The sequence below is a fragment of the Teleopsis dalmanni genome, chromosome 2, assembly GCF_002237135.1.
Source record: "Teleopsis dalmanni isolate 2A chromosome 2, ASM223713v2, whole genome shotgun sequence".
In the NCBI taxonomy this organism is placed as follows: Eukaryota; Metazoa; Arthropoda; class Insecta; order Diptera; family Diopsidae; genus Teleopsis; species Teleopsis dalmanni.
In genome coordinates this window covers 148,538,598-148,564,122 of record NC_051847.1, presented here as the reverse complement: position 1 = coordinate 148,564,122, position 25,525 = coordinate 148,538,598, and the positions used below count along the sequence as shown (strand labels likewise).

The window sequence follows — 25,525 nt, the reverse complement described above, 5'->3', positions numbered from 1 at the left end:
AACAAACTTCGCAAAGTGAAAATTTTCTGTAGTTGCGTTGGTTGGAAATCGGTAGAGTTGCGTAAATTTATATAAAAAATGCAGTATTTATTAAAAATTAATTAATAAAACTACTTAAAAATGGGGACCCAAAAGCCGGGCGAGTGGGCAAATGCACTTTTGGCACGTTTTGAAGATCAGGTAAACGTAAAACATGAATTGAAAATTTTGATACACCCAATTTGTATGTACAAACGAAAAAAATTTTTTCCGAAAATTTCCTTATCGATTGCGAAAATTTCCTCTTTGATCGAGTGAATAAAAAAATGTGCGGGTGAAATGGCAGTAAAACATTTTTATTTTGGGAAATTGTTGTTTATGTTCTTGTTTACAATGTGCAACATGTGTTTGGGAATTTATGAATGAAACCGGCAACTTATGAATGAATGCATAAAGTCGGTTGGCATTTGTTTTTGCGTTAATGTCAGTGTTACGAACTTGTTTTGGGAAATTTTTTTGTGCTTGTAAACAAACTTTTATTGAGTGGTGAATAGGTCAAGTTAGCGGCGCTTGACCCAGTTAACAACAGCTTATTGCTATAATGGTTTTTGAATATTGTTAACATTTTATATTTTTGATTTTTTTTATAGCTGCCAAACAAAATAGGTTCCTATGGCACTCAAGCGCGTATAAGCCAGGATCAGTTAGGAGCATGCCTAATACAAATATCCCGCTACCGTTTCTCATTGGTTATATCTGGTTTAACAAAAATGCTGCAGCGTGTTAATGAAGCGGTGAGTTTATAATTAATTTATAATATTTGGGAAACAAAAAAAAAATAGGTTCAATTGTGTTAATAAAAGGTTCTGTAATTTTGAATAAATACTTTTTAGTTGGTGTTTTATATTTATATTTTATATAGTTATTATATATACATATATCGCCAACGTTTCAAAGTTTTTTATTCAGATTCACTGAATATTTATTAATACTAAAAGAAGTGAACTCATGCATAACTATTTTAAAAATGTTTATTTTTAGGCACTACAAACCAGACATGAACCTGAACGGTACTATTTCGATTCTCTAGTTATAATACTAACTACCTTGGAACGCTGTCTCGCGAATCAAACTAAAGATACAGCACGCTTCGAGGAGGCAATGAATGTAAAATTGCTGCTACGTGAGATCACACAATTTGTTGATGTGCAAAATGACAACAATTCCAATGCTTGTCAACTTAAAGCTCTGGCTTCAAAAGTGTTATTTGCACTTTCGCAAAATCACTTTTCAGCAGTATTTAATCGGATATCAGCGCGCATTCAAGAGTTAACAGCATGCTCAGAAGAAAGCCCTGATTATAGTGACATTGAACTCATACAGCATATAGACATGGATATGAGCAAGTTAACGAAACTTTTACAAGGTATATTGCTGAGAATACTAAATTTTAGGAAGTAATTTAAAATAAAATTTTCTCTTACTTATTTAGAAACAATAACGAAATTCCGTTCCAAGCGTGCACCACCTTTGATTTTGTTGCATTCTATAGAAAAAGCTATTTGGAATTGGATTGAGTATCATCCTCAGGAGTTTCAAGATTTACAGCGTGGTGTAAATCGGGATATATCTACGTAAGTACATTTTTTATTTCGTAATGATACGCATTTCATTAAAAAAACAGTTACAGTTTGCTTCTAAAAACGTAATTTTCGTTTATCTATTAAACAGTGTTTTAAATGCATTTTTAATTTTCTTACAGTTGCTGGGAGCCGCTGTTAGACTTTGTGGAATTTTATAAACTAGAAAATAAAAAAAGCAAAACTACTGTTTGGCCTCTGCAAATGCTTTTACTCATACTTAATCCAGTGAGTTTTATTATCTAAATGTATTTAAACATATAAATGATATATATGTATTTCAGCCTTGTTTGGAAGCAACTGTGAATGAGCTACAACAATCGGAAAAAGAAAAAGAGAAGGAAAAGGATAAAGAAAAAGAAAAAGTACAATCAAAAGTACAATCTACCTCACGTGATAAAGATTTTTCAGCTAAACAATTCATCGAAAGCGTTAAACGCGGCCTTGGTCCACATTCACCATCGAAACAAGTTACTGAATCGTCAGCTATTGCCTGTGTAAAACTGTGCAAAGCTGCAACCTACATCAATAATAATGATTCAAATAATGTCGTATTTAAATTAGTACAATATGTAATTAACGATCTTAAAGCTTTACTATTCAATCCAGTAAAACCTTTTTCACGAGGACAGGGCTATAATTTTGCAGATATAGAATTGATGATTGATTGTTGGGTGTCATCTTTTCGTCTTAGTCCACACAATATTGAAGTGCTCAAGGTTTGCCTAAACCTATCTTCTCCACAAGCTTATCATTTTGTTATAGTCTGCTCACTTTTGCGGTAAATGATATCAGTAAATTTAACAAAAAGAGAGTACTAATAACTTGATTTTTTTATAATTTTTTTTTTTTTTTGTTTTTTATTTACAGCTTAGCCCACATTTATGTAGATTTTCGCTTGCAGCACAAAAATCCATTTCGCATTGTAAACCAGCCACGTCTACCTTGGTGGCCACAAACAGATGTGGTACACTATCGTTCAGCTGAATTACGTGGACTCTTCACCGATACCTTAAATAAAGCTACACAAGGTTATATAGCACACACACCACTACGCATGATAACTTCCCTTACCTTGAAGTCAAAAGATACGCAAAAAGGTTTGTCACGTGCAGAGGAAGGACCTGCACATAAAATGCTTTTACTTATGCTAGTACGCCTTATACATGCAGATCCGACACTACTACTTAATGTAAGCAAATATTATATACAATTATAAATTTCTTTTAAATTATAATTTTAATTTAATATAATTTTTCTTGTATAGACCCAGGGTAAAGTAGCACATGAAGTACAAAGTTCAACACTGGAATTGATAAATGGTCTTGTAAGTCTTGTGCATCAACCGACTATGCCAGATGTAGCCCAAGAAGCTATGGAGGCATTGCTTGCTTTGCATTCACCAGAAAAAATTGAAGTTTGGAATCCTGAAGCACCCATCAACACATTTTGGGATGTCAGTTCACAAGTTTTATATTCTATATCCCAAAAATTAATACAACATCACATTGCCAATTATACTGATGTTTTAAAATGGTTACGTGAGATACTTATCTGTCGTAATACTTTCCTACAACGCCATAAAGATTATGCACATGTTGGCAGTCAAATAGCTATATGCAAACAGGCCCACATTAAAATGGAAGTGGTATTCTTTATGTATCTTTGGTCAGTGGATCTGGACGCTGTATTAACTTCTTTATCATGTATTGGTTTGCTATGCGAAGAAGCAGAAATTTGTTGTGGACCAGATGATGTGAATGTTAATTTAATAATGCCAAATATTCATATTTATCAAGAATTGACTCAGTTATCGTCATGTAAGATTTTAAATATCATAAAAATTCAGTTCTAAAATAGTCTTTATAATTTTCAACAGATACTCGCATTTGTTTTTATGAAAATAATCAAGGAAATATGTTAAGTAAGTGAAATCAAGTTCAAGTTAATATCCAATCGAGATTTGTTCATTTATTTAAACTCTTGCAGATCGATTAGCTTTGCAAAAGCGTATAATGACTGTTTTACGTAAAATTGAACATTGTGTACATGGTGTGCAGCCAGCTTGGGAGGAAACTTTTAGAAATTGGGAGTTAATTAGTAAAGTATTGCAAACATATCCAAAGTACAAAACAGAAGATGCACAAGCAGAGCTTTTTCATCGTGGCGTCGGTAAACGACGTGCCAGTCATCAAAGCTCTGAGCATGATTTAGAAGAGCAAATAAATGAATGGGCTAATATGACTTGGTTTTTGCTAGCTCTTGGCGGAGTTTGTTTACATAAATGCTCCACTGGCAGACAAACACTACAATCTCAAAATAACACTTCTTTGGGTTCTTTAGGACTAAATTCTTTATATTCAGTTTCTAGCTCAAGCTCTGGACGAGGCTCTTTGCAGCCAAGCACAATGTCCTTAACTACTATGTCACAAGCACCACAACAGGACGTACAATATTGCTCTGTAACACAGTAAGTAACAATAAACTGATTTTGTTTTTTGTATCTCGATAAAAAGAGAGTTTTATTTAGATTCATTGGACAACTTTTACGTTTGCTGGTTTGTAGTAATGAAAAAATTGGTTTAAATATACAGAAAAATGTGAAGGAACTACTTGGTGAAGAAATGTCCTCACAACTCTATCCTATACTTTTTGATCAAATACGTGCCATAGTAGAGAAATTTTTTGATCAACAAGGTCAAGTTAATGTAACTGAAATCAATACGCAATTCATCGAACATACTATTTACATAATGAAATCAATTTTGGATCCAAAACCCAATAAAGACCATAACAACGAACAACCATCTTCATATTCTGAGCACTTAGGTGTTACAAGTATTGAAGGCATGATGTTAGGCATAGTCCGTTACGTGCGTCATTTGGACATGACAGTATATGCGATACGTATTAAAACAAAACTCTGTCAACTAGTGGAAGTAATGATGAATCGACGTGATGATCTTGCTTTTCGGCAAGAAATGAAATTTCGTAATAAGTTAGTCGAATATTTAACTGATTGGGTTATGGGCACATCACATCAAATAGCACCACCAAGTTCAGCAGATGCTAATCTAATAACAAAGTAAGCAATTTAAAGTAAATAGCTCATACCAAATTACATAATTGTTAATTTAGTACATCAAACATATTTCGCGATTTGGATCAAGCTTGCATGGAAGCTGTTGCTGCTCTCCTACGTGGCTTACCACTACAACCAGAAGAGTCAGATCGTGGTGATTTGATGGATGCTAAGAGTGCATTGTTTCTTAAGTAAATTTTTATTAAATTTACACAAACGAACAACATTTCTATTCTCACTTTTCCATTTCATAGATACTTTACGCTTTTCATGAATTTACTGAACGATTGCATCGACAGTTCTGAAGCGGAAAAAGAGCTTAATAATCCACCTCTATTACCACCACGTCCACGTATGGCTGCTGGCAAATTAACTGCTTTACGTTACGCAACCATACAGGCTATGTCAAATTTGCTTGGTGCAAATATAGACTCTGGTTTAATGCATTCTATTGATTTGGGTTATAATCCCGATCTGCAAACAAGAGCAGCTTTTATGGAAGTGCTTACTCAAATTCTACAACAAGGCACTGAATTTAATACACTTGCCGAAACAGTGTTAGCTGATCGTTTTGAACAGCTTGTGCAGTTGCTTACAATGATAAGCGACAAGGGCGAAATACCCATTGCTATGGCATTAGCAAATGTAGTAAGTACTTCACATATGGACGAATTAGCACGTGTTTTGGTCACAGTGTTCGATGCAAAACATATGCTATCACCATTATTATGGAATATGTTTTATCGTGAAGTTGAGCTATCAGATTGTATGCAAACGCTGTTCCGTGGGAATTCTTTAGGAAGTAAAATCATGGCGTATTGTTTTAAAATTTATGGCGCCAGCTATTTACAAAGCTTATTGGAACCACTTATTAATCCACTGTTGGATAAACCTAATCAAAGTTTTGAAGTAGATCCAGCGAGGTATGTAAAACTTTAAATTATAACAGAAAATATATTTAATAAGAAATTCGTAATTAAAAATAGATTGGAACCAAATGAAGATCTGGAAGAGAACCGCAAAAATTTAATTGCTTTAACAGAAGAAGTCTTTCTAACTATTGTTAATTCTCTTCTAAGATTTCCACCACAACTACGTTCTATGTGCCATTGTTTATATCAAGTATTAAGCAAGCGTTTTCCCAGTATATTACAAAATAATGTTGGTGCTATTGGCACCGTCATATTTTTACGTTTCATAAATCCTGCCATAGGTATGGTTGAAATTTTAACAAAATTTTAATAACACTTCCAATTTAATATGCATTGCTGCCTTTCAGTTTCTCCACAGGAACAAGGTATAGTCAACAAGCAAGTCCCAAGTTCTGTTAAACGTGGTCTTATGCTCATGTCGAAAATATTACAAAATATAGCTAATCATGTTGTATTCTCAAAGGAACAGCATATGCTTTGCTTTAACGACTTTGTGCAATTACAGTTTGAAGCAGGACGTTTATTTTTTATATCTATTGCGTGTGACTGTGAAACTGTGGACCAAAACATTTCACATAGCACACATGGTTTTATTTCAGATGCTAACGTACTAGCAGTACACCGTTTGTTATATTCACATCAGGAAAAGATTGGTGATTATTTGTCGAGTAGTCGTGATCACAAAGCTGTAGGTAGAAGACCTTTCGATAAAATGGCTACACTATTAGCATACTTGGGACCTCCAGAACATAAGCCAGTAGACTCACAGTAAGTTTTTATTTGTTTCAGTTGCAATAATCGAATTTAAATAAAATATTCGATATTGACATTGTGTAAGGTTTATTTAAACAGTTGAAAATATGTATTTTATTTTATTACATTTATTTCAACATATTTTATTCATTACATATTGTCAACATTGTATTTAAAATTCATCCAATAAATATAAAATTATATTTTTTATACATTATTCACATCAGCTTTATACAATATACGTAACTATTTTAAAACAGTGCGGTTTGAAAATAAATCCATAAATTGAATACTGTTTATTGTTTATTTTTCCAGCATAATGTTCTCATCTTATGCTCGTTGGAGCTCTATCGATATGTCGTCTACAAATTTTGAGGAAATTATGGTTAAACATCAGATGCATGAAAAAGAAGAATTTAAAACTTTGAAAACAATGAATATTTTTTACCAAGCTGGAACAAGTAAACTAGGATATCCAGTATTTTATTATATTGCCAGACGCTATAAGTAAGTAAATCAATAAAAGATTGATCACTGATTAGAAATACCATTTTTATAGAATCTTTGTTTAAGATATGTATATAAAAATATTTTAGCAAATAATAGCATCAATTTGGAAACAATTAAACTTTATAAGCAGAAATCTAAATGTCTTCCTAATTTTGTTATTGTCAAGGAAATTTTTATAAAGCTTCCATAAATAAAAAAATATAGAACAAGATTATGTAAGCCAATTTGTTAATTAAGATAATGTTTCTTCAACGTCTTCAGAGCTTATTATCACTGGATCCAAATCTTTTATCATGATATCCAATGTACAGATTGAAATGTGATTGCGACTAAAAATTAAATTAACTTCAAATAACTAAAAATGAAAAACGAAAAATGAAAAAAATTCAAATATTGTTCTATACTTTTTTAAATAGCCATCCACGTTTAATTTAAATTCGAACGACATCCTTGACCTATAACCTATTAATTTTCTTTTATTTCATCTGAAGTTCTTTTTTCGAATCTCTAGGACCGCAAATAACACTTCACACAATATCAAATATGACAATTTGATAGCTTTCAGCAGATATATGACTATCTTGTCGTTTTCTATTTTTTTATTTTTTGTCAGCTTCTAATAATGGCTATAAATAAGTCTCAAAGACCATAGTATAGAAAGTCGATTCATTTTTCTAAATGAATTTTATTTAGTTTCCTACATAATACCAATAAGAAGACAATAAAAAAACTACAATCATTAAAATAATAAACAATTTTTGGATTTACTTAAATGTAAGCTTAGTTATAATATGCATATAACTTTTATATTTCAATGCATATAATTGTTAGTACACATTTTATATAGAATTGTTTTTTAATATAATTTAAATTCTAATACAACTTATAGAATTGGTGAAACAAATGGCGATTTACTGATCTATCATGTCATACTTACGTTAAAACCATTCTGCCATTCTCCATATGAAGTAGTCATAGACTTTACGCATACTTGTTCGGATAATCGTTTTCGTACTGAATTCCTACAGAAGTGGTTTTATGTAATGCCAGCCGTCACCTATGAAAATGTACATGCAGTTTATATTTATAATTGCAACTCATGGGTGAGAGAATACACAAAATTTCACGATAGAATCTTAGCACCGTTAAAGGTATTATAAGCAATTTGTATAAGAAATAAAAAATTATAAAAAAATATTCTATTTTCAGGGTAATCGAAATTTAATATTCCTTGAATCACCAAACAAATTGACTGAATATATTGAAGCTGAACACCAAAAACTACCAGGTGCTACGCTTTCTTTGGATGAAGATCTCAAAGTGTTTAATAATGCACTAAAACTAAGTCACAAAGACACAAAAGTTTCTATTAAAGTTGGTCCCACCGCATTACAAATTACTTCTGCTGAGAAAACAAAAGTGCTGGCACATTCTGTACTGTTGAATGATGTTTATTATGCGTCGGAAATCGAAGAAGTTTGCCTTGTAGATGATAACCAGTTTACGCTCTCAATAGCAAATGAGAGTGGGCAACTCAGTTTTATACACAATGATTGCGATAACATTGTACAAGCTATAATACATATCCGCAATCGATGGGAATTAAGTCAGCCCGATTCTGTTATAGTACATCAAAAAATACGACCTAAGGATGTGCCTGGTACGCTATTAAATATGGCTTTATTAAACTTAGGTTCATCAGATCCAAACTTGAGAACTGCTGCTTACAATTTGCTTTGTGCGCTGACAGCAACATTTGATTTGAAAATTGAAGGACAGCTCTTAGAAACGCAAGGACTTTGCATACCTTCAAATAATACCATATTCATAAAATCTGTAAGCGAAAAGTTGGCTACAAATGAGCCACATTTGACACTGGAATTTTTAGAAGAATCGATACAAGGTTTTCAACGTAGCACAATTGAATTGAAACATTTGTGCTTGGAGTACATGACACCTTGGCTAAAGAATTTAGTTAAATTTTGTAAATCAAATGATGAAGCCAAAAAGATTAAAGTCTCACAGATTTTAGATAAATTGATTTGCCTCACTATTGAACAAAAAGAAATGTACCCATCGGTTCAAGCTAAAATTTGGGGTTCAATAGGACAAATACCGGAATTAATTGATATGGTGTTAGATAATTTCCTACACAAATCAATTACATATGGTTTAGGCACACCGCAAGTTGAAATTATGGCTGACACAGCTGTTGCTTTGGCATCGGCTAATGTGCAGTTAGTGTCGAAAAAGGTGATTACACGCATGTGCCGTGTAATGGACAAAACTTGCGCAAATCCAACACAGTACCTGGAACAGCATATGATGTGGGATGATATTGCTATTTTAAGTCGCTATTTACTTATGTTGTCATTTAACAATTGTTTGGATGTGGCAACACAATTGCCTAATTTGTTTCACATAATAACATTTCTGGTATGTTTCATTTATATATTATTCCAAACGTACACAGCAATGACATGCACAATTATATTACAGGTATGCTCAGGGTCATTGTCAATGCGAGCCTCCACACATGGACTTGTTGTAAATGTTATACATTCACTTTGTACCTGTACGAACCCATCATTTTCTGAAGAAGCTCAGCGTGTTCTACGACTTTCACTTGATGAATTTTCTCTATCAAAATTCTATTTACTATTCGGCATTAGCAAAGTGAAATCTGCAGCAGTTACTGCTTTTCGCTCTAGCTGCCGGCATCCACCAGATAAGTGGCTAGGCAATGAGCGCGTGACACAACCGCTACCCGCCGACCGTGAACGTTTTTCACTAACCTCACTAGAAATAATTGCGGATGCACTTTCTGAAGTTATGGAAGCTTGTAAGCAAGATGTGCCTGATTGTGAATGGCTAGAAACCTGGACATCACTAGCAAGAAATTTTGCTTTTAGCTATAATCCAGCTTTGCAACCAAGAGCACTAATTGTATTCGGTTGTATAAGTAAAAGTGTTACTGACCATGACGTTAAACAATTGTTACGTATATTAGTTAAAACATTGGATTCGTTTAACGATATTATATTAATTGAAGCTTTGGTTATGTGTTTGACACGCATACAACCACTACTACGTCCTGTAAGCTAAAAATTAACATTTATTATATTATTGTACTAATTATATGTTCCCCTCAATAATATAGGAATCTCCTATACATCGTGCACTCTTCTGGGTAGCAATATCAGTTTTACAATTAGACGAAACTGATCTCTATAGCGCTGGATTAGCTTTATTGGAACAAAATTTGCATACTGTTAAATCACAAGGTTGTTTTGATCATGTTAATATAGCAGATGTAATGATGAATGCACGAGAAAAGCTCGAATGGCATTTCAAGCAATTAGATCATGCGGTTGGTTTATCTTTCCGCAGCAATTTCCATTTTGCCCTTGTTGGACATTTGATAAAGGTTTATATTTCGAAAATATAATATTCACTGTTGTTTTGTATTAAAAATATCTAAACTGAACAGGGTTTTAGATCGCCCACAGCAGCTACCGTCTCACGCACTGTACGCGTGCTAACCATGTTACTTAATATCATAGCGCAACCAGCAGGACGTGATAAATTTGAAGTTACACCTGAGAGCGTTGCTTATTTAACGGCTCTTGTGGCTGTTTCCGATGAGGTACGTTCGCGTTGTCATGTAAAACATGTTCTACCACGCTGGCCTGCTGATATGGAAAATGGTGAAATTGCTGCAAATGGACATAATGTGAGTACCATATGTAAAAGTAGCAGATTTAGTTATACATACATTTTCTATTTAGCCATTTATTATGCCGCTATCACGTAGACAGAAATCATGGGATATGCTTGATCAATCTGCATTACAATTTGCGCGTCAACATAAAGTACCAACTCATCAGGTAAAGAAATTCAATTAATTTTATTGTGAGATAAATTAAAACATTGGGTATTTGGTAAAGTATTAGGCCTTTTAAATTTTATTGAGATTCACGTGCATACAATTTGATATATTAATCTGATCTATTTTATACTAATTGCAATGTGGAGATTATGAAGAGATGATAAAATTTTATAAATTGAAATAATAGCTGAGTTATTATGATGTACGTAAGTACATTGGTTGATTATTACATGTTATCAATGTTAATTGCTACGGATTTTTTTTTTTGCTTTAGTAACTAAATATATTGAATTTACTTCTAGACAGTATTGTATAGCTTTTAATTTAGATTCACGAAAAAAAAATTAAAACAAAATTCTCTTTAACAATTGGATTCGCTAAAGATTATTGAAAGTAGTGAAAATAATTACATCGTTTTGTTGAAATATGATTTCAATGAGTAACTAATAATAAGAAGCAGTTCTACACAAAAAATTAGTTGGATTAATTGGATTTATTAGTTGGATTCAATTTCATATCTTTCACCAATATTGTTGTTAATATACCCCAGTTAAAGGTTTTTGTTTAAACCCGTGGAGTTCGATATAGCAGATAATATAAAAGGAATTAGAGATGCATATAGATGAGTTAGGATATAGTTAGGTAAAAAAAAGAGTAAGAGGGGAGAGGATTGTTTAGGAACAAGAATGTATTGGAAATGGATGGGATTTAGTTGAGGGTGGTGAGTAACACTTTGGTGTCGGTATATATATGTGGTTCTGAACACTCCTAAAGAATGTACTTGTAATAATATTAGTTTTAAGAATGCTACTACCAATTTTAATAAAATACAAGCTACTGGAAGAGTTTTTGATAAAAATGTTATCAATAAATATTGTAGTTCGTTTAATCCAACAACAACCAAGTACCATACTCACCTGAAACTAAAATTACTACTTAGAAAGACATGTCTTAAACCGATTGCGCCCATAAAAAAAATGTCAGCATAATTTAAAGTTTAATTGATTGATGATATCTCTGTTTTGTTTTATTTAACAATTTCAGATAGTTTGTGCACTTAACGTATTTTTAGATATTTATTATAAGTTCCTCTATTAGGATTTTGTAATAGATTAAATTTGTGAAAATCACTTAGTTTTTTCTTAATAAATAGTTAATTATTTTTTTAAAATATAAAGCACTGAACTAAAAACAAAAAATATTGTTTTTGTTAAAAAGGTTTAATACTTTTACAACAGCTCAATATTATGTAAAAACATAACTTTCTAAATGTTAAACTTTATTATTGGAATTTTAGCTCTATATATTCTATTATAATAAATTTATATAACTATATATAATCTGTCACATAACATGCCTATGTATTTATAAAGTAATCTTATATCATAAGTAATCATTATTAATAAGTAATTAATGTTTTAATATCGAACTTCTATTTTCTCTTCTTTTATGTTGAAATTGAATAACTAAATTACGTGTTTTGCCTGCTGATTGGTGCTTGCATTTCATACTGGTTTTAAAATATCTACTATAATAATCTGAACTATCTGGAATATGTATTTAAACATTTACGTTACAAAATCGTATAACCATATCATAATATTATTATTACTTAATAATATTGTTACTATTATTTATTTATTTATTTTTTTTTTTTTTTGAAAATTTGATGTTTTTATATAATATTTTCTATTGACATTGCATGCAATTTTTAACCATAAAATAATCTTTTCTTATTATTTTTAATTTAATTTACTAAATTTTTATTTGTTAATTGGTTAAAATATTTCTTTAAAAAAAATACAAAATCCAATATTAAAATTAAATATATTAAAATATTTTGTTGAGTAAAGAATGCAAGAGTTTTATTCAAAACTCAACGTTCATTTTCTGTACCAACGACAAAAGATCCGAATAATTCGAGCGGCATCGAAGAACGTCAGGTATTCTTTTTTTCGATGTTCTTTAAATAATTTTATTGAAATACTTTTAAGCTACAAAATTTTGCACAACTTTCTAAGTGTTCAATACATTATTATTTAAATTTTTCTTAATTTATGCTAATATGTTTTATAATTGAGATTAAGGAATGACTTCAATTTATTTTTAAAATATCTAAATGTTGTAGGGAAATGTGATTTATCTTAAAAATTTTGCTTCCTTCAACCCACCATTAATCAAAAAGTGTTTTATACAGTTACCATTTAATTTTATATTAAATTTGTATATGCCTTATATTTTTCGTGGTTGGTGTAATTTAACATAAAAGTTTCCAATATGTCAAATATCCTATAGTTAATATTAAATTTATTGAATATTCTTGAAATCTGTGTTAAGTTCCAAATGATATAAAATATTCCAATCCATCAAATATCATTTACTGTTATATTAAATTGGTAAAGTATCCTAAAAATCTTTTACGGATCTGGTTGAGTTGCATGCGTTAAATTGAAGACTAAAAAAAATTTTATAAAAATTTCGTATAAAATTGCATATGATATAAAAGCTTTCAATCGATTACATTCCTTATTGCAATAAATAATAATAAATAAATAATAAATTATTAATTATAAATAATTAAATAATAATAAATAAATAATAAATTATTAATTATAAATAATTAAATAATAATAACTTAATAATTAATAATAGTAACTTCGTGATACTAATAAATGGCAAATATAAATATTTGCACCAACCAAATAGTTTTGATTACAAACAAAATATTTTTCAATCCCTTTCGTCCTGAGATTGTCATTTGTTATTTAATCAGTACCAATCAAGTTTTACACAAATCTATATCATTCGTTAAAAGCTACAACAAAATCTGCATTATGAGTTCTAAAAAGAGACACAGAAACTGCAATAATTGTACTGTAGAACTATTTTGTAGTTGAATTTTTAACATGCTCGAATATTGTTGTAAATAGATTAGGTTAAGTTGTTAACCTTGGTGGAAGTGAGCAAACATGTACTGATTGGTCTGTAATGTTACTAGATGGTGCTAAATCAAATGTAGACTTTTAGTATGTATCATATAAAATACCATTCCTGAAATGATATATTTCAGCTTCCCAACTGAGTTCGTTTCAATGCAGAACATAATCATAAGAGAAGTCTAAAAACGTCCTTTGTTCCTAACCCTTGTATACCCTGCTTACTTCACTATTGGTAATTTCTAAGATGTATGTGCTTGCTGCTAACACACTGTTATTTGACAGCTCATCGCTTGCAAAGTATAAACATCTGATGATTAGTGGTTGTTATCAATTGTTGTTGGTAAAATTGGTAACATTGGTATTGGCCAATAACATAATGTTATTAAATAGTTTTAAGCTAAAATAGTGAAGTAGTGAATCAAACAATTATTAAACACATCTCAAAATTTTACTTGAAATGTTATTAAATATAAATTGATTTTTCGGAATTTATAAAGTTACTACATATTGGGAAGTTAAAGTTAAAGAGAAGGTTATTAGAACCTATCACTTGCTTTTACTTTAAAAATATTCTTAACTGGTTATACTTTATAACTACCAATTTTTTTAGGAAAATCAGTTATTTCGTATTCATCAGACTTATTCTTGCTTAATTACTTTAGTGAATTGGGTGAATGTCAACGTGTACCCCTTTTTTTGGGAGAAGCAATATAAATAGCAATAACAGAGGATATTATTCCTTTTTAACCAAAAATAAATCGTATGAAAATAAACATTTTAAAAATCTTTAGAAAAATAAAAAACTTTTTTCTGTGGGTATAGCTTTAATATCATTTATAATTTTTATGCTTAACTAAATTTTTTTGATTTATTAATTTTGACGATATTGTTTTTAATAGAAATATTTTAACAAAAAAATATAAATAAAATAAAAACGAAAACATCTGCACACTTAACACATTTAAATCACAAAAAATTTGCACACTCATGCTTGCATCCTTGTTATGAAATTAATGTATTAATTTCTTATGTTGTAACTGCTTAAAAACTCTTCTTTTCCTCTTCAAGTAGTGATAAAGTAGAAAAAAATTAATCAATTTTTAAATAATTTTAACTTTTGAAATTAAATTTAGGAACGCGGTTCTCGGTCATCTGTTTCCAACGAATCAAATGTTTTACTCGATCCTGAAGTATTGCCAGAACTGTCAACGCAGGCTTTAGTTCTTACAGTGTTGGCAACCCTAGTTAAATATTCATCTGATGAAAATGAAATAAGAGTTTTATATCAGTATTTAGCTGAAGGTTCTGTTGTCTTTCCAAAAGTGTTTCCAGTTATGTAAGTATTATTTATTGTAAAAAAAATAAATGTTTAACCTCAAATAACATCATATGTATGTGTTAATCCCGGTATCCCTTGAAAAAGACTGCATTACTCATTATGTTTAATATCTACTAAAACTACTACTAAAAGATTTCTTAACCGCAGGACCACTTAAAGTGCGTATAAGCATTACCGATCCGTAAAATATAATATTCTTGCCTTTAACAATATTGCTTTTTCGGAAAGTAGAAATAGTGGTCCGTACAAAATATATTAAATATTTTAGCAGTTCTTGAAAAACACATTGAATATTTTTCCGGTATACAATCATGCTGGCAAATTAGAAAACAATGTTCTATATCAAAGCAATTCTTATGCTTTTTCCAGAGTTATATTATTTTTCTTTTTTTATCCTCTTATTTTTGAGAAAGTAACGGAGTACAAATTTTTGCATCGAACTGTTTCAAAAATAAACACTGTACATGAGCACATATATTCAGTGATGACGTGTGATGTATCTGGTAGGATATGTGGTTCTTCTACAACATCTAAGCACCTTTTTTAAACAAGACTCTGTACTCAAAGTCATACACATTTATGCCGTGATCGGCCATGTGCAGCCAACTATTGCGCACACATAGCAACAGAAATTTATGGGTGCTACTTCCAAAAGCGGAGAGTTGAAATGTAATAGAATGGTGCGGTGATTTGAGCTGCGCATTTTAGCACAAATCTAACTGCTTAAATGGGAAAGTTGAAATACAATAGAAATGTTCTGCGATTTGAGCAGCAAACTTATGAGCACACCTAACAACTATAACAGCGAAGAGAAGAAAATTGTTTGAGTTTTCATAGACAATTCTATTTAATTGTTTTTGTTAAAACTTTAATCTTCAAAAATATATATATGTATGTAAAAAATGTTATAAATTCCATTAATATTAATAACCACAGAGGTATTAAGTTAAATAAAATATAAATTAAATAAAATCAGCTACCGAATTTATTTTCTGGAGCCACTTTTTTAGAATTCACATGTTCCGTTTATCAATCCCGTTGATGTTTCAATCTTCGAAAATGTATAAATCGAACGGAAATTTCTCAAAATATCTGTTGTATTAGAATGAAACCATTTAAAAAAAGGCAAATGACATAAGACAAATGATCACTTCAGTTTTAAGTACTTATTTGATTATTACAATAAAGGTATGTTATACAGACAGTAAATTCCCAATAATTAATATGAAACTGCTATTACTATTTTTATACATTTTCATAATCGAATTTGCACTTACCATCCGCAAACTCTGTCAATTATTAGTAAACCACACTTTTTTAAACATGAATACAGAATCGCTCGTTTTCATGACCAAAATTGAATCGATTTTTATATCATGTTTCCACTGCAGCTTAAACTGCTTATGTTAATGAAATTAGGTTTTCATTGTTTTCATTGGCATCAGTTGATTTATGCATATAGCTAGTTAATTTATATATTAAACATATCACAAGTATTTTAGATCAATATTTCAATGAATATTCAAAATACACAGCTCCTTTCTTACAATTTTGTTTATTTTTTGAACTAAGGTATCAGTTCCTAAAGTTAAAGCCTTTTGGTACAAAACTTTCTGTATATGTCAAACAAAGTGTGTAAAGTGAAAATAGTTTTTATAGATCTACAATGATGCATATTTGGCAATAACTGAGACAACTATAAGGTCTAACTAAAAATTGTAATTAGTCAGATATTACTATTACATTCAATTTTTACATTTAATCATTTATTTATACATTTATTATTGTTTTCATTATACTTTCAGCCATTCACTATTGGATCAAAAAATCAACAACATTTTATCAATGTCTCATGATCAAGTTGTGCTTAATTCAGTACAAAGTATAATACAAAATATGCTGGCCAGCGAGGATCCTTCACAGCAGCAGTTACACTTTCTACAGAGTTGTGGATTTGGTGGCTTATGGCGTTTCGCAGGTCCATTCACTAAGGTAACTGATATATATAATGTGTTATTTTCTATATTACTTATACATTTTTTTATACTGTTCAGTACAATATGATGGGTGAGTCATCCGAGTTATTTGTAAATTGCTTGGAAGCCATGGTGGATACTTGTTTACCTGGTGATGAAATCATAACAATGCCACCACCTCTGCGTCCTAATATCTTAAGTTCCAGTCTCAGCAGCCTAACAGTAGGCTCGCCAACAGATAAGGGTGAATATAAATATGTATATAATTTACTCTGACTGAATTTAATTTCATATTAATATTTTTTAATTAACTTATATCAAAGTAGAGCGCGCTAGTTATTAACAATATATATATTTAATTTAGTTTTGAATTTGCTTTTTTTTAGAAGTTAGTTCAAGTAAATTAAAACCAAAGAAATTGCTTTCAAATTCTTTTATTAATTATATTTATTATTCGAAGCATTCAATTAGTTATAATTCGGTTTTATTATTATTATTATTATTTATTTAAATTTTAATTATTTCAATTTTCTTTGTTGAACCTATAGTGAATTGCACTAAACCGAATTAAAAATTTTAATTAAATTAAACAAATAAGAATATTATATTAAGTAAAATATAATTATTTTTAAAACCTGTAAAAAATGTAATTTTTGCAAATTGTGAATATGCGTATTCCTTATCTACTATTTTTTATTATATATTCTAAATGCTTTAGCGTTCTCATCGGAATCATTAGAACATGATATTCTTGGCGGCAGTGTTAGTTCTCTCCGCCGTGCATCTTGCAGCAAAGCACGTGTCAAACATCGATCAACCGATAGTCCATCACACTAAATTTATTTGTAGCTATTATTAATGTTGCCAAGAAAATGACATAAACATTTGCAAAATTTAAAAAAAAATTTATTATCTCATAATTATATTAAAAGCAAGATATAACACAAATAATTGCAAAAAATACACAATATGTTATTGAGTTAAGCACATTAAATGCATTTAAAATTATTTAACATTATTAATATTATTAATTATTGCACTAATGCAAAACATAATTTTGCCAAAAATATTTGACATAAAATTCAAATATAAAATTTACTTATAATATTATACATTTTTAACATACATATTTATATGCGTTATTAAGTTTTTTGCTTATTACGTGTTAGTGGTTGCCCACTGTTAATTACTTATTAATTTGCTTTTACAAATTTGTTTAGTAAAAGAATATTCTTAAAGTTTAAATCATTAATGCGAATAATTGCTTTACAAATCATTTAGGTACGATTCCAATCTCCGGGGCACGCCCATTTGATAACGGATTTTAGTAATAGCAGCTAATTGAAAAAGTATTAATCAATGTTAACATACTAGTTGCCGCTAGATAAGGGGTGTAGTAATTGTCAAAATTATATTATTGATAAATACTGTAACCAATCTTATTCGCCGAGCTTTCGCTCGCCGGATTCTAGGTTCAGTCCTACAATAAATTTATTTAATAGGAGCAGTGGAAAGTTTGCGATGGTATGACGTATGATGTAGACAGAAGTTTTGCTACTAAAATCTAGGTTTTTCCGCTGTGAAATCAATGGATTCGTGATAGAAATGTAAAGTTTTGCCACGCCTTGTACGGTTACTAACAAAATGTGTATTTCGTCTGTCCAGGAACGATTTTTGGTAATCGCAAATGGGAATTGTCATCACCTTGGAAATGATCACTAACGAAATGTTAATTTCGTTAGACGTGGATTTGGTATTTATTTTTTTTAAATTTATTTTCTTATATTGCGATCTGTCAATTCGGAATAGACAATAAACAATAGTTAAAAGTGATTAAATACTTAAAATTTTTGTGAGCTTGAAGGGACTGTACTCCGTCTTTTGGAGTCGGACACATTAAAGTTCCAGTGGCGTTTGTTTGCGGAGGCGTGTGAATGTTCTTCCTTCTGCTATCATTCTGCTCATAAAGTGGTTAGGATGATGTAACATACGTTTTTTGTGTTTACTGGCTTGGCTTTTTATAACATCCTTAACTACGGGAATGTTGAGATCGCGATGTATACATTCATTTGTTTTATATCTAGGAGCATTTAAGATTAATCTAAGGGTTATTGATTGAAAACGTTGGATAATCACAATATTTGAAGATGCAGCAGTTCCCCAGAGTTCAATGCCATATGTTGATATTTTTAGAAGAAATCTATAATCTATATACATATCGATAATCTACATCTATATCTATAACGTAATCTATAATATTTATATAGCGTAGTACGTAAAGTTGCTCAGAATTTTGAAAGATATTGAAATCTGTTCTAAAATCGACGTGTCCGAAAGCACGGAATCGTGCTATAATTTTCAGAGTAAAATTTATAATTGTTAATAAATTATATACTCAATAAATTGTGGTTAAATTAACACAAGTAGAAAAAAATTTTGAATTTACTATGTATTTTGTTAAAGTTTAATTTTTAATCTCTCATTTTGATTACTAAATTATTTTAGTTTTAAGGGCGAAGGACCTAGTAGTCCAGTTCCATATTCTTAGCTAACTTTAAAATTAATTTTAATGTTAACTCACAAATAAATAAATTTTTTTAGTTTATACAACTAAAATTTCCCAATCAATAATATTTAAAGTTTAGTGACATAGTTTCTTCTACGCTATGTTGCAGAAAATTCACTTTAGTTTGTTGATCCGATTTTTTTTTGACAAGTGGACTGTTTCTTCACTTTTATGAGTGATTTAAAACCTTTGGATTTATCAAATAAATAATATGTTGTCAGCTAAATGTAACAGTTTAGTTTGATATTGTCATTATAAAATTAAATTAAATTGTAACCCATAACAGTATGCTCTCGATAATTCAAACAATTATGTGTCAAGAGTTGTTCGAAGTACCGAAATATCTGGATTATAGACTTTTATGTATACCAATAAGCATTTATTTGGTAAAAATTCAGCAAATAAGATATTTATTTTATCGTTAAAATGAAATACTTATTGTAATATAAAGTTTACCATTAAACTGTTATTTTTGCAAACGAATTTTAGAAAATTGCTATTATACTAGAACAGAAGAAGAACAAATGTAATAATTTTGTATCTAAATTATTGAGGTAATGTTTTGGATTATGGATTTTTATCTTCACTAATAAAGTACTTAATTGCTTTAAATTCAAAGAATAATATATTTATTTTATCTTTCGACACAAGATGCTTAGTGCCTGTCGAAAGAAGATTTTCAAACAACTTGGATGTTAATATTATCGAAAGCACACTATACATTGACTTACATTTTATATCCAGTTATTTATTTGGGGTGGATATTTGGTAGTCTTTATCTGTTTAAAGTGATTATAACCTAAAAATATTGTTGATTTTTTTTCGCATAGTAAATTTCTTAAAGCTATATATATATATCTAATTAACATTAGTTCAGTGTAAGGGAAATAATTTATATTAAAAGCATTTTATTTATTGTTTTTTTTTCTATATCATCAAATTTTTTTTTAATATTATTAATTTTTTTTAATTTTTAACCTTAAATACAAATAGAGTAAATACTAATAAGATCTGCTAACAATAACCTAATTCAATGATCTTAACTGTTCACTCTCTCAATTACGGATCCAAAGTTTATTTAATTATTTAAAAAACAAATATAAAATTGGGATTTTAAAATGTTGGTTTCAATTTGGATTCCTTGTAAATCCTGTGGCTACAGACTGCTGTAGTTCGCTTAATTTACACATTTAGCTTTCTTGTTTGGTAGCTATAGGTTAAAGGATAATATATATAATGTGTATGAGTGCCATAACATTCCTGTCAGTTTATTTTAAAAAGCAAACTGTCAAACTCACCGCAGTTATTCGAGTTTCCTCTAAAACTCTGCCGTTCACATTTTTTGGGTATTCAATCTATTTTCTTCGCTAAGTTATTGAAAGACAATTTTACTTATTAACTCATTTAAAAATTTTTATTTACTTTACTATCCCTTCTCTTACGAAGAAATATTGAAATATGTCTAAAAAATTAAAATATATTTTATATAAATTGTTTATTGACAGAGTTCTTATTATCTCAAGAGCTGTATTAAAATCTTCATCCAAATCTAACAATATTTTTTACAAGAATCTCAAAGTTGTTCCCCAAATAAAACAGTTAAGATCCCGTGTTAAACAGCTAGATCACAATGTGTCTAACTGGGTTAGTCAATCGAACTGACTGCCACATTCTCCTAACCTACCAATATTCTTATAATAAGTCTTTGCTTTCTTTTTTATTGTTTTTTTTTTTTTTTGGAATAACTTAAGAACTTCATAACTTTAACGAACAAAATGGAAAATTTCGTTACTTAAATCACTTATTAATAAAATGATATATATGTGTTATATAATGATCGTATAGGTTAGATCGCCATTTATATTCAATTATGTTTAAAAATAATTTAAGCCTTCAATAAAGTTGAAGTTGTTCTTTAAAAGGTCGTCTTTCAGGTGACTAAGATCCTTTAGGTAATGAGATATAACACTGACTTAAGATTGCTCTTGCTGTCGTTGTTTATATACATTTATTAATATACTTGTATTTGAAGTTAGTCGTCGATTCTCTAATATTTTTAATTAACATTGCAAATGTTGAAATGTTTATATAGAGGATTTCTACAGAAACTCATTACATTAACGGCACTATTATTTTGTTTTATTTACTGCCTTCTTTAACTTCTGGCATTATCTTTGCTGCCGTTCTTAATTTTTATTCTTGTTTTATTTTTTATTCCTGCAGGTTTTGTCACTGCCGCTATTGTTCGACTTCATGCGATATTAAATCAATTTCGATGTTATGTTCGCATCTTTGGAAAAAATAAAAAAAACCACAACAAAGTAAGTCCACTTTGTCATGAGAACATTTATAGTGTCTGACTTAAATACTTTAGTAATTGATGTTGAGGTATTTTTAATTTTTTCTTTCTTTATCTTTATATGTTGTGATAAATAATAATCATTAAAGTAATATTATTATCAATGCATGTTTCTATTGATATATCTTTTCAAATATATCAAAAATATGAAATACCGATTTTTAAGTGCCCAACAAAGCGTAGAATAAATAATAACAGTATAGGATATGAACTATGTTAATGTAGGTAGATCCTTTATAGTAAGAGATTAATTGCTTTAAAGTTACGATCATTCGATACGAGTTTAATAACTTCCATACTAAACTACACTTCCTTTGTATATAAACATTTGTAATACATTTATACAATTTATATATGTATCAAATTAAAAAATTATATCGCTTGTCATATATTTCTCTGTGTGAAATGACAATCACTTCAGTGTTTTATTCAAATATGTTTTCCATAAATTCCTCTGCACATTATTTTTTTAATAAGAGAAATCCAGAAGACAGTTTTATAAAATTTAAAAACGAAGGTCAGCAAACATCGGTCCTTTATTTATTATAAAAAAAATTGATTTATTTATTAAATTTATTGTGTGATCCTATATGGTAAATGTACGCTCCATGAAAAATGTATGGATTATTAAATTATATCATTAACATTTAATTTTTCATGTTATTAAATATCAAAACATATGGTTTAGTTTTTGACATTCCGCATAAAATACCTAAATAAACTACTTCATTTTAAAATTGATTATTGCGCATAATATACTTCTGATATACTAATGTATACAAATATATTCTTTTGTTTCAATATATTTATACATATATTTCTATATATGTATTTCTTTCTATATTAAAAAAGCACAAAATACACTAAATTGCACGTTTATGCATGTTTATAGTAATTAGTATATCTAAAAATGTAAGCTATTCTAACTTATAAAACGTAAGTTTTATAAGGTGAAGTTAACTCACCTACTGACTATAGTTTTTCATTTATTTTTTTATTTCATCACTGTTATTATAAATATTTAAATTATGCACAGATTTTTAAGTTAAGTTTGCTTTAACTCTACTTTCTTGGTATCTCTAAAATGTTTTAAGCTGATTTTTCCTGTAATTATTATATTTTCAAACTATTTAAATATGTGTACTTATTTTTTTTTTCAGCTGCATGAATAACAACAAACCCACGCACTAGACGTACTTTATTCGCAAGATTTTTCCGCTTTATGAACTTTTTCAAAAAGTGCTTCTAAAAATTGACCTTCAAATAACAAAGTATCTTAAAATACTATTCATCGAGATTTTAAATTGCGTCAGTAGCGTTGGTTTTAAATATAAAATTACAGATAATTTTAACAAAAAGAAAGAAGAACAAATAGTTTTATATCCCACTACAAAAACGCCATAGAGCGGCCATTAGTTAAATAAATAACATAAATTAAAAATATATAAAAAATAGTATATCTATATTTTTATAAACCATAGTTTAAATATAATAATGTACATATATATTTTTAAACAACACCATCGAATCGAATTGAATAATTATAAGTATTTTATATAAATGTGTAAACAATATACAAAATTTCTTGATACAGAGTTGCATTTCAGAACCGTATAATCCGATAATAATCAGATATTCAGTTTGACGTTTGTTTCAGTGTTTCAACATATGTTTCTCTTAAATCTTAAATATAATTTAAATAAAAATCTGTGCCTGGGTTAACTATTTCTTGTATATATAGATTATTTTATTTCAAACAATGAAGACATCCTCAGATATAAACAGGAAAAAATGCATAAGTTAGCTTCGAATTTAAAAAAGTTCATATAGAATTGTTAAGAATTCAAAAAAATTAAGTTGAGAACTCATTTAGAGAAAAGTTTTGAAAATGAATTCAAAGTTCATATAAAATATTTATTTAAAGAAAAATCCATTATATCTAGTGTAAAATGATTCGAAATATTTTACGGTGATTTTAATCCAAATATAACTATGTATGTGTATATCTATATATTTATGTATATATCTATTTATATGGCAACTATATAGAAATCAGCACTAATAGTTAAAATTTACAGGAATTATATTTATCTTATAATTTTAGTTTTTAAATTAAAATTTTTTCTTATGGTAACATCTATATAAAATAAACAGATCATGGTAGCTATATATGGTATACTATAAGGCTAGAGATTTTTCTTATAATATACTGCATATCAAGCATTAGTTTGTATGACATCAACTAATCCAAACCTCGACTAATAGTTTATTTTAAACATAAAGTAAAAATATTGCATATTATATGTATATATATATTTAATTAAATTCAATTCAATTCAACTTCAAATGTGCAGTTTGTATAACAGCTGTTAAATATAGTCAACTGATTTCTAACAAATGTTCACGAACCAAAGCAATAGTCTTTGTGCATTATTTTTTCGGTTATTTCAAAAACTGAAAAAATGTTTTTCGAAAATTCATCTACACAATGACAGATGCACATAACGAAATCGAATCATCTCATCCAGTTGAATAGGAATATATATTCATAAATAATATAAACATATTCCAAATCATCACGTTATTGTATTAAGATAACTACAATTTAAGAAAAACGTACATTGATAAAAATATTAAATAAATGGGAACATAACACATTTAAAGATACAACGTTAAGCAAATGACCTCTAGTATATAATCTTCTTAACTGAGAAATTTTATAAACAAATTCCTGAAATGCAACTCAATTTCAGTATAAAACAAATATACCTGCATGTAATATATTCTCATCTCGAATGCACATTTTATATTAATTTATTTGTTAAAATTATTATAGTTCTTAAATATTATTGTAATCTATATTTTATTACTATAAATGTTGTTCAGGTTTTTTTATGTAAAGTTATCATTTCATTATATAATTAATTCGGTCAAGAAAACTCAATTCAGACAGAAATACTAAAATATATTAAACGCTACACAATCCTTGACTACATTTTTAAATATAATTGTGGTTTACCATAGTTCTACGACTATGTGATAGAGTTCATAGTCGCCTCCATACACATATATCTTAATTGCTTAATTTTTTTTAGATTTTCTGCATAAATTGCTGTAGTTGAAGTTTATATTGCAGAAAGCTTTCTGTGCAAAAAATATCGAGAATTTTTTTATTTAAGGAAAGAAAAATTTTTTTTCCATTATTGATAGTAATGTTTTCTGAATAATTTTTTCACATTAACTGCTTGAGTAAATCATTAATTGGTTGTTACCGTCTATAATTTACAATGTGGATCCAATATCTGTTTCTAATCTAACAAGTAAGGCATAAGCAAAATCAGCTTTAATGTACCATAACTATAACTCATCAAATCTCATATGAACGTTAAAATAGTATATACCAGTGTTTCTCAACCCAAACCATAGTAGAGGCCCGAAAAATATTCATTGTTTTTTGCAACCATTTATACCAATATCTACCCAAAGATAGATATTGTCAAATACAAAAATACGATATTGAAAAGGCCTATATATAGTATATACAATACATTCATATAAGCA

At 29.0% G+C, this 25,525-nt stretch overlaps 1 protein-coding gene across 5 annotated transcripts; it reads left to right on the top strand.

Moving 5' to 3' along the window:
* On the top strand, nucleotides 1–23,817 carry LOC119685075 (neurofibromin). Of its 5 annotated transcripts, none has more exons than XM_038099267.1 (27): nucleotides 1–180; nucleotides 630–773; nucleotides 1,021–1,405; nucleotides 1,472–1,613; nucleotides 1,742–1,847; nucleotides 1,904–2,400; nucleotides 2,490–2,811; nucleotides 2,887–3,439; nucleotides 3,499–3,543; nucleotides 3,609–4,089; nucleotides 4,150–4,704; nucleotides 4,758–4,892; nucleotides 4,956–5,624; nucleotides 5,688–5,914; nucleotides 5,981–6,401; nucleotides 6,702–6,893; nucleotides 7,786–8,047; nucleotides 8,106–9,332; nucleotides 9,396–9,992; nucleotides 10,057–10,323; nucleotides 10,387–10,629; nucleotides 10,685–10,783; nucleotides 12,639–12,728; nucleotides 14,858–15,060; nucleotides 16,869–17,055; nucleotides 17,118–17,283; nucleotides 23,125–23,817. In XM_038099267.1, the coding sequence occupies exons 1-27, from the start codon at nucleotides 121–123 to the stop codon at nucleotides 23,130–23,132; spliced, it is 8,283 nt and encodes a 2,760-aa protein (XP_037955195.1). In that variant the 5' UTR covers nucleotides 1–120; the 3' UTR covers nucleotides 23,133–23,817. The 5 variants fall into 5 exon arrangements, with proteins under 5 accessions (XP_037955195.1, XP_037955192.1, XP_037955193.1 ...); XM_038099264.1 differs by lacking the exon at nucleotides 23,125–23,817 and adding an exon at nucleotides 21,829–21,987; XM_038099265.1 differs by lacking the exon at nucleotides 23,125–23,817 and adding an exon at nucleotides 17,758–17,965.
* The last annotated feature ends 1,708 nt before the right edge of the window (nucleotides 23,818–25,525 follow it).

Bases quoted from the DNA above. Each gene is read 5' to 3' on its own strand.
- LOC119685075 (XM_038099264.1), top strand. From the start codon at position 121: ATGGGGACCCAAAAGCCGGGCGAGTGGGCAAATGCACTTTTGGCACGT. The intron at 3,440-3,498 runs GTAAGATTTTAA...AATTTTCAACAG, and splicing joins ATTGACTCAGTTATCGTCAT to ATACTCGCATTTGTTTTTAT. The intron at 3,544-3,608 runs GTAAGTGAAATC...AAACTCTTGCAG, and splicing joins TAATCAAGGAAATATGTTAA to ATCGATTAGCTTTGCAAAAG.